Raw genomic sequence first — 10531 nt, forward strand, 5'->3', positions numbered from 1 at the left:
ACCATCTCTACCCTAATTTGTATTTTTAATAGTATTTAAAAAAATATTTTCCCTTTTTCTTTGTTGATATGCTTAATGTTTTCATGCAACAAAATTCCCAATAATTTGATGTGAGAAAATAGAGTTAACATAGTTTTGTTTTCTACATTAGACCGGCATTAGTTTGATCATAGAATATTGTTTTACTTTTGTTTATTTTTCTTTTGTTTATTATTGGTGGAAGAACATATGTTGTGGAATTGGAATATAAAGACGATGAAGAAGAATAATGGAATTATAGAGTAGAGGAAGAGAGGAGAAATGTTGAAGTCGGAGGGGTCGTTGAAGCTTGAAAATGATACGTCAAGCTCTTCTCCTCCGCAATCAGATGATACAAAATCCGAATCGAAAGAAAATAATTCGTCACCACCACCACCACCGCTAAATTCAAATTCTGATTCAGATTCGAGTTCGAATTCATCACCTTCCACCGATGATTCTTCAAATAGAAATCCATCTCCGTCTCCTGATCAATCACCACCGTCACCTTCACCACCACCACCGCCATCGAATAAGAGTTTACCTCCGACCGAGTCACCATTAGAATTGCCACCATCTTCGCCACCACCTCCTCCTAAGAAACAATCACCACCACCTCCGAGCCCTTCCAAGAAGGAACCACCATTGTCACCGTCACCACCTCCTCCTCAAGAGGAATCACCGCCAACATCACCACCACCTTCTCCTAAGCAACAATCAACACCACCACCACCTTCCGACAGCTCTTCTCCTCCCCTGCCCTCTTCTCCGTCTTCGACACCTACTCCGCCACCTCCGACATCTTCCAAAACCCTGAAATCACGGACAATTTCACCTCCATCAAAAAATACATCCACTAAATCATCACCGGGATCTTCTCCTCCTGCGCTAGTGCCGAGCACGCAACAGAGCTCCTCTAATGTAAGTCGTGCATCTTCACCTTCAGGAGGAGGCTCTATGACTGAAACACAAGCCAATAAGACGGTGACGAACTCTGTGTATGGAGTTATGATCAATGTGGCGGTGGCTGGGGCGTTATTCGCCGCCGTCTTCATCGCCTTGTTTTTTTTCCTGAAGAGGAGAAGAAAGAGGAAACAACAAGCTCTCACTGGGAATTATACGCCGCCACCCGGTAATATTGAAGTGAAATCAGGTAATAAAAATGTAGTCCCCTATTTTTTTTTCTTTGTCTTAATTACATCAATTTGAATTAAACTTCAAAAAGTTCTATTTCAGTCAAAAAAATTTACATTACATATATTAGGTCTTTTCTTAAGCCTAACGTAGATCAAATTTTAAAACATTTGTATACCTATTGCATGGATAATTTGTTATTTCTTTCTTTTTAGTACATTGAATTCAAATTGTCCATTTAATATGTTTAATGTTTGGTCCACATGTTTTATATATGTCTTACGTCAGGGACGAAAAACATATGTTTTACGTCATGAATGAAGTTAGGATCAAACATTGGGAGGAGCTAATTTGCTTTATACTAAAAGAGTTTATTAGGTATTTAAATCTAAAATTAGGAGAGAGAGAAAATTTATTTGAAAAATATTTAAACCTAAAGGATCTAAAATACTATTATACAAAAAATTTGACCTTTCTAAAAATTAATTTGATCCATTTAAAATAAATTTATAGCTTTGGTACCTCAAAATTTTATAATTTTGTCCTGACCCCTACATAAAATTTCTGACTTTTGTCATGGACATTGAGAATTCAATTAGTTTTTTTTTGTTCAAAGATTAATTTCAAATCTAATAATTACTTTAGGGATGCTTGACGAAATTAATCCTTTTCTTATTCTTTTACTTCAATTGTTTCTGTTTAATTTAACAATTATCTTAGCTATGCAGATTCGCCTGGCAAAGGATCACCTATGGTGTACTATAGTCCGGAGTCGGGTATTAGAGCCGGTTCGAAGACACATTTCAGGTACGAAGAGTTGATGGAAATGACTGACGGGTTCACTCATGACAACATCATCGGAGAAGGCGGGTTCGGGTGGGTTTACAAGGGTCGATTGCCCGACGGCAACCTCGTGGCCGTCAAGCGACTAAAAGTCGGCAGCGGGCAAGGCGATCAAGAGTTCAAGGCCGAAGTCGAGATCATAAGCCGTATTCATCATAGGCATTTGGTGTCTTTGGTAGGGTATTGCATTGCCGAGAATCAAAGGCTGCTCATCTATGACTTCGTTGGGAATAAGACTCTTGAGCATCATTTGCATGGTAATATAATGGTTTATTTCGCCAAAGCACCTCCTCGAAATGAAAACTTTACGATTTAATCGTAATGTCCGGAAATCATTATGCAACAGGTAAAGATATGCCGGTTCTTGAATGGTCCAAAAGAGTCAAGATTGCTATCGGAGCTGCCAAGGGTTTGGCATATTTACATGAAGATTGTATGCATTCTTTTGATGTTAAATTACAACTTTAATCCCTCTATTAAGCTTAAGTTCAATATTTAATCCCTATACTTTATTGTGATCTATTTTCAGGTCAACCAAGAATTATCCACAGGGACATTAAGTCGGCCAACATTCTGTTGGAATATGATTTTGAAGCACGTGTGGCAGATTTTGGACTTGCAAGACTTAACGACACTAGTCAAACCCATGTTTCAACTCGAGTTATGGGAACATTCGGGTATGAAATAGTTTTTTTTTGGAAGGGGTCAAAATAAAATTAAATCATGCTGAAAATGAACTAAATTACAAACGTGACATTAAATTTGTTCGTAAATTATTGATTAATTGAGTGATTCTTTTATAACTTTTTACAACTAAGTGACTCGTTTTCTTACTAATAATTGAGTGATTTGTACCATTATTTTATACATATTTCATATTATATGAATTACTTATTTCATTTGTCTTTCAGGTATTTAGCACCGGAATATGCATCAAGCGGAAAGTTGACGGATAGGTCCGATGTATTCTCTTTCGGGGTTGTGCTTTTAGAACTTATAACCGGCCTCAAACCCGTTGATCCGGCTCGACCTTTGGGAGATGAAAGTTTGGTCGAATGGGTATGTATTTCTTTAAAATTTTATGAGTTGATCTTAAACATAAAATTTTGTGTCCGTCGTGATTGTAAGTAGTACTTGAACAGATAAATATTGTGTCATAATTTTGACAGGCGAGGCCTCGACTTCTCCAAACCCTTGAAAATGGCGATTACAGTGAACTAATTGATCCTCGACTTGAAAAGCGTTACGTAGAGAGTGAAGTATTAACAATGATCGAGGCAGCTGCCGCTTGTGTGCGGCATGCCGCTGCAAAGCGGCCTCGCATGTCACTGGTAATGTTATCGAACTCTTTTGTCTTTCTTTTATCTTATTGCCACTTGCTCCTATTCTCCAATTAATATATTGATCGATTAATCCATATCGAATATTGTAGAGACTAGGGTGACCCTCCTAACCCAATTTATTTCGTAAACATTAAGATTTGAACCTCTGACCTTACTTAAGGAATCTAATATCTCATCTCACTAGACCAACTGATTGTTAGTTAACTGAGTTGTATTTGAAACAACATGAATCCAAAATAATCGATCTCCGGACAAGAAACCACGTAAAGTCGAAATTAGCCTAAAAAATTTAAAATCGAGTTAACCCGATCTAGATTGTTTGAATCTAAAATCAAGTGATTTGTTTGAGTTTAGATATAACACTCTAACTACACTCAGAAACATCTTAAATATTTGGGTAAAGTACACAAATGGTCCCCCGATTATAGAATATTGTTTTATTGAGCCAATTGACTATTAAAAGTTATAAAATGATTCTTCCACCATAGGGAGTTGCTTTGTTGAGTCCATCGACTATTAAAAGTTACAAAATGGTCACTCGATTATTCATTATATTCCAAACTCATCATTTTCCGTTAAAAAATAACGGACATCTGAGTTGTACGTTAAAATGTTGACTGAGACATGATAGTCGTTTGAGTTTATGAGATTAGATTTTATCATATCTCAGTCAGTAGATTAACACACAACTCAAATTGCCGTCAAATTTTTAACTGAAAATGACAAGTTTGGAACACAATGAATAGTCGAGTGACCAATTTTATAACTTTTAATAGTTGGAGACTTAATAAAACAATATCCTATAGTCAGAGGACCATTTATATACTTTATATATTTATATCTAACACTCGCAAACATCATACAGGTGGTAAGAGCATTGGATTTTGAGGGGACCGATTTGTCGAACGGGGTGAAAGTGGGTCAAAGCACCACTTATGATTCCAGCAAATACAGTGACGAAATTTCAATATTCAGGAGGACCGCATTCGGCAGCGACTATGGCTCCGAATTTGACAATTTTAGTGAAGATTTCAGTTCCAGGGAGCTGTCATATGGGCATACTTCATGGAAATCCGAGTACAGCTCGGGTGAGTTCATGAGCGGCGAGTCAGAAGTTCAACCCTTTAGAAAGAGCGGTGCGTTTAGTGACGGTGTCAGATCGGGGAACTACGGCGGCGGCCGCTTCAAATGATGGCCGATTGATCTTTCAGTTAAAAGTTACGAGTTAGCTTTTATTTTGTAAGTGTAGATGTATGTCTAAAGGTTAAAACGTGCAGAAAGCATACAAATCTTATCAAACATTAAGAAAGTAATGCACCGGAAGCAAGTTTGAGTCTCAAATGAGAAAACTCTCTCTCTTATACAAATGGTGTCCCGAATATAAGGCGCTGCTTTGTTAAGTCAACGACTATTAAGAGTTAGAAAATCGTCCCTGGACTAGGTTATTGTTTTGTAGAGTCCCCAACTTTTAAAAGTTATAAAATAATCACACGACGATTCATATATTCCAAACTAGTTGTTTTCTGTTAAAAAAATTAACGACTATTTGAGATTTACGTTAATATACTAATTGAGATACAATAAAATATGATCCTAGAATCTCAAACGATTATCATATATCGGTCAACATGTTAACGCTCAGCTCAGACGATCGTCAATTTTTAATGAAATAGGCCGAGCTTGAAACATATGAATAGTTGAGCGGTCATTTTGTAACTTTTAATAGTCGAGGGACAACAATACAATGTCTTATGGTCAAAGGATTTGTAACTTTTAATAGTTTGAGGATTCAATAAAATAGTGTCCTATAGTCGGGACTTTACCCTTGATTTAACTATTTTAATAATTACTTTGATTAGTCATTTTTAAGCTGCACCAATTTACTTTGCAACCATAAAAAGGAAGTCCCCCACCAAGGATGCTTGCCTTCAAATAATACCTTGAAATTTGTTAATCATCACTATTATAAGACCGCATGCAACCAACCGTGGACCAACTACAAGCTCAAACATAGAACAATACGAAAGAGATATTTCACCAAAATTTTCCAACGAAAAGTTGTTAAAGATTAGATTTATCCGATTTTATAAACATGAGAGAAAATTTAATGATTATTTTATAATAATTTAATAAAGTTAGTAGTTAAAGAATTTATTATTATCTCTTGAGATCTCGGGTCTGAGCGCTACGTATATTGAGGGTATTAAAATGAAATAAAAACTAAATTTTAAGTGTTATCTTAAAAAATTGAAAGTTTAGGTCTAAAAAGAAAAAATCTGATAGTTTAGGTACTAATATAGTAATTTACCTAAACAATAAATACAAAAAAAAAAAATCAAATTCGCAACTAGAAATACACCAAACCACCAACTACCTCCCAAGCTGCTCTCTAGTTTGGACAACCATCCGCTTCGCTTGTTATTCAACGGCACTTTCTCCATTTTTCTTTCCTTTTCTCCCTACATTTTCGTTACATTTTGTTTACATCTAAATTGATTTGATTTCAAAGTTTTTGATTAGGTTCAGATTTTTCAAGAGGAAAAGAAAAAACGCGAAATGGCACGCAAGAAGATCAGAGAGTTCGATTCCAAGAGATTGTTGAAAGAACATTTCAAGAGGCTTTCCGGGAAAGATTTGCCAATCAAATTCGCTCAAGTCAGTTCAAATTTCTCCTTCTAGATCTCGCTATTCATTTTAAAGTTCATCGATATTTCGATTTTTATTTAGCTCTATTCGTATAAGTGTATTAGCGTTTCTTAGTTGATTAATTTGAATTGATTTTTAGTTCAATTTCTCATTCGTTCTAGATCTCTCTATTCATTTCGAAGTTTATCAGCAGTTCCTTTATTTTTAGTTTGATTTGTATTATTGTTTCTTATTATTTTAAGGCAAATCCTAGAAAAATATTGTTCGCCTTTTGAATTTCCGGATCTAGGATAAAGCTAGGAAGATTCGGTTGCTTTAATTACTCTTAGTTTTGGGAAAATAAAATTCTTCCTAGATCAGGTAGTTTTGAAATTTGAATATGAATTTAGGATGTTTATCTATCTTCCTGGATTCCTTGATTTATTATTATTGTATGAAATTGAAGAGTGATTTATCTGGTTGTGCTGCTGGTTTTACGAATTTAAGATGTTGATCTTCCTTGATTCATTCAACTTTGTGTAATTTGTTTGGTTGTGCCTGTTGATTTTAGATTACGGAATCAACCGATTTCAACCAGCTAATAGAGAAGGAGCCATGGCTTTCGTCGCAGAAACTGGTTGTTAAACCTGATATGCTGTTTGGAAAGCGTGGGAAGAGTGGTTTGGTTGGCTTAAATCTGGATTTTACTCAAGTTATTGCTTTTGTGAAAGAGCGCCTCGGAAAAGAGGTTCACCCTCTGTTTTTTGGTTTTTAGCCTTTAATTTATCATTATTAAGGTTGAGGGTTGGACTTCATGTCAACTGCACGTGACTTACAGGTAGAAATGGGTGGATGCAAGGGGCCTGTTACAACATTCATTGTTGAACCTTTCATCCCTCACAATGAAGAGTTCTACCTTAACATTGTCTCTGAGCGACTTGGTTGCAGCGTTAGCTTTTCAGAGTGTGGAGGGATTGAAATTGAAGAGAATTGGGATAAGGCACTTTGAAATTATCTGAAACCATTTCTCTGTTTACATTTTGTTTTTCTTCTTGTGTTTTTCCCTTGATAGTTTCTTAGCTAAGATTGTTTATCCTTCATACAGGTTAAGACCATCTTTGTCCCAACTGGGTCACCTTTCACATCAGAAGCTTGTGCTCCACTTGTTGCAACCCTTCCCTTGGAGGTGATTTTCCTAATAATCAATGATTTTCTGAGCTGTCTTTGCTTCTTGATTGTACTTCCACTAGTTCTCTATTCCCTGTAGTTCTGCTTTAAATTTTCCTTTGCTTAACTTGAGCATATTCCTTCGCCTTTCAATGGAAAACGTCGTTGGATAGATTTTCCAATGTATGCATTCTGCGAAATGCTCTGTGAATTTTAAACTAAATATATGTACTTTTATTATAGATCAAAGGAGAAATTGAAGAGTTCATCAAAGTGATTTTTACTCTGTTTCAAGGTATGATATATATCTTGCTTTCATCTAAAACTATTCAAACTAACATTTGGAAGTTGTAATTGACTTTTTCAACTCTGAAAATGTCAGATCTGGACTTCACTTTCCTTGAGATGAATCCTTTCACGCTGGTTGTTGGAAAGCCTTATCCTTTGGACATGAGAGGCGAACTGGATGACACTGCTGCTTTCAAGAACTTCAAGAAGTATATCCCCTTTTATCAGTAGTTTTCTCTATTTATTGTTTAAATGCAGCGTGGAATAGGGGATAAAATTGAACTGATGCAATTTCATTTCTTTGTAGGTGGGGTAATATTGAATTTCCACTGCCTTTTGGAAGAGTTATGAGTGCAACTGAAAGCTATATTCATGGGCTAGATGAGAAGGTAAATTGGATTTAATAGATAGTTGGCCTTGTATGCAAATTCTTGTTTTACTTGTTAATCACCCAGTTGGAGTCAAAACTTGGGCTGTATATGAATTTACTGTCCAGTTATTCCGATAAAAGTGGTCTAATATACGTTGCAGTTGTCTAATTGTTTCACCCAGAAGTATGGAATTGATTAAAAAATATATTTATATTGCAGACAAGTGCGTCTTTAAAATTTACGGTGTTGAACCCTAAGGGACGCATTTGGACAATGGTAGCTGGAGGAGGTGCAAGTGTCATCTACGCCGATACAGTTGGTTATCTTCGTTTTTTTTCTCTCCGGTTTTAGGGATAGGATTAAACCCTGTAATTTTAGAGTATCAGTCATGCATTTAATTTACCCATGTAATTCATTGTTTAATCAGGTCGGAGATCTTGGTTTTGCTTCTGAGCTCGGAAACTATGCAGAATACGGTGGAGCACCAAACGAAGAGGAAGTATTGCAATATGCCAGAGTAGTAATTGATGTAAGGACTCTGGCCCTTAATTTATATTATAAATTTATAATGTTGCTGAAGTAGAAACCTAGATCTTTTACTTGACAGACTAACGCTGTCTCGAACATTTTCGAAGACACCATGAAATATTTTTCAAGTAATTACAGATATAAAGCTTACTATGCAGTCATAAGCATCATGGGCATTTTTTTTGTGTTGTACAAATAATTTCATTGTTCCTCGATAGTGTGCAACCGCAGACCCTGATGGTCGAAAAAGAGCCCTTGTAATTGGTGGAGGAATAGCTAACTTCACTGACGTGGGTGCTACATTTAACGGCATAATCCGAGCCTTGAAGGAGAAGGTGAACTTTACTATAGTGGTGTATTGCTTCACTTGTTGTCCATCTTTATATGTTAATACTAACTGGATATGCAAATTTATATAGGAATCAAAGCTCAAAGCCGCGCGGATGCAGATATATGTGAGGAGAGGAGGTCCCAATTACCAGAGGGGCCTTGCGAAAATGCGGGAACTCGGAGTGGAAATCGGAATCCCTATTGAGGTATTCCTATGATTTATAACTTATAAACCACAAGACGCAAATGATTATCGGTCTAAATCATTTTCCAAACTAAAAACACCTGCTGATTTGTTTATTCGGTGATGCTCTCGTAGGTTTACGGTCCGGAAGCGATGATGACCGGTATTTGCCAGCAGGCAATCGAATACATCACTGCAGCTGCCTAAGTTGTTGGTTGGTGTGCTGTCTCGGTTTTTTCGTTTTCAGTAGATTTCCTTTGCCATCGAACTAGAAATCTCACGAAGTGATGTTTAGTCCATATTTACTGAAACATTTGGAATTGTTTGTTGAGAATGAACACGAATGGCATTTGTCAGCAATAAAAGATCTTTGAAATTTTCTACTACTTTGTCTCCCATCATTATTTTCTTAATGCCACTGATAAACTTCATCTTTACTATTGTCCGATATTGTGCACGATACCTGTACCGAACACATACTTGTATAAGTCGGATACTAACCGTTGGTGGGTTCTCCTGATTGCACAGTCGGTACTGTCGTGGAATGCTCGGGATTTTATCTCCCTACCTTATGACGGGTCTCGGGGAGAACCTTGTAGGGAAGGGCATGGTCCGACGATCATGTAAGGTGTAGACATCTTAATCGGGTCATTGCGCAACACCTCAGTACCGGGAGGTAAGTCATGGTAAGCGCTCTACGCCCGACACGATCTTCAAACCATTCCCTCCCTTCTGAGGTGCTTTTCGGAACCTACTAGAGTAACGAGACAAAATCTTAGACAGTATATGATAGTACAATCATATGTGCGTTTGAACATATGTAAACATATAACCTTCAAAGTATTATGATAACAATGATGATAATTGAACTAAGACTCAATTAGTAATACTATATTTTATTAAAAAATACAAAAATATTATATTGGTCTTATCCCAACCTTTAAATCGCTTCGGATTTGGCACTAACCTTTGGTTTTGGGTTTAATGTAAGCATTAGGTCACTAAATCATCAGCGGTGTGACAATGTTGTTGTTCTTTCACGTGAACTTTAGTTTTTTATATCAATTTTGTTACAAAACTTTAAGATATTTCATTTTTAGGCATTGAACTCTAGTTTGTGTATCATTTTAGACTCTGAGGACAATCGTCAATTCCTTCGATTGTCATTGTTGCTCAATCAACATTAGTTGCTTATCGTCATTCCTTGAACTGACTTTCTAATTTGTGTATCAAAATATTTGTATTTCATTCATCTTCTCCTCGAACTGGCTTTTTAAGAAACTCACTCAAAAATCAACGAAAATCCATCTAGAATTTCAACGTTTTAATACTCTAATCTCCTCCAATCGTCTGATGAGACTAATTTTGATGTATATTGTCAGTCTTCTTGGCATATACTTCTCATTGTTCAGATTTTCGAACAAACACCAAAATCCCTCAAACTCGATAAAACTCCTAAACCCTAAAAATGGTGGATTTGTGATTAATCACATGAGTTTTAAAAAGTTTTTCGAAAAAATCTAAACCGGTAAACTAATAGAAGATGATGAGACGAGTTTACCATAGTTTAAGGTGATAGCAAAAGACATCAAGGAATGACAATTTTCATAAACAATTGAAAATGGACGGAAAAAACCATAACTTTGATCAAGAAGAAGATGGTTTGAAATAAAAAAAAAAATTAAACGTTTGCCTTTCGT

At 36.1% G+C, this 10531-nt stretch overlaps 2 protein-coding genes across 2 annotated transcripts; both read left to right on the forward strand.

The window, feature by feature from the left end:
• The first annotated feature begins 300 nt into the window (after positions 1–300).
• Positions 301–4530, forward strand: LOC120183224 (proline-rich receptor-like protein kinase PERK13). The gene is made up of 7 exons (XM_039187960.1): positions 301–1171; positions 1881–2252; positions 2342–2428; positions 2525–2672; positions 2907–3054; positions 3165–3326; positions 4204–4530. Exons 1-7 carry the CDS (start codon positions 301–303, stop codon positions 4528–4530), a joined length of 2115 nt encoding a protein of 704 aa, XP_039043891.1.
• A 1152-nt stretch (positions 4531–5682) lies between these two features.
• LOC120183231 (ATP-citrate synthase alpha chain protein 1-like) lies at positions 5683–9251 on the forward strand. The gene is made up of 13 exons (XM_039187964.1): positions 5683–5766; positions 5881–5993; positions 6535–6711; positions 6802–6963; positions 7069–7149; positions 7374–7425; positions 7513–7627; positions 7726–7807; positions 8009–8104; positions 8217–8318; positions 8536–8652; positions 8737–8853; positions 8967–9251. Exons 2-13 carry the CDS (start codon positions 5895–5897, stop codon positions 9036–9038), a joined length of 1272 nt encoding a protein of 423 aa, XP_039043895.1. The 5' UTR covers positions 5683–5766; positions 5881–5894; the 3' UTR covers positions 9039–9251.
• Positions 9252–10531: the final 1280 nt, after the last annotated feature.

Source organism: Hibiscus syriacus, unplaced genomic scaffold, assembly GCF_006381635.1.
Source record: "Hibiscus syriacus cultivar Baekdansim isolate YM2019G1 unplaced genomic scaffold, ASM638163v2 tig00112740_pilon, whole genome shotgun sequence".
NCBI classification, from domain to species: Eukaryota; Viridiplantae; Streptophyta; class Magnoliopsida; order Malvales; family Malvaceae; genus Hibiscus; species Hibiscus syriacus.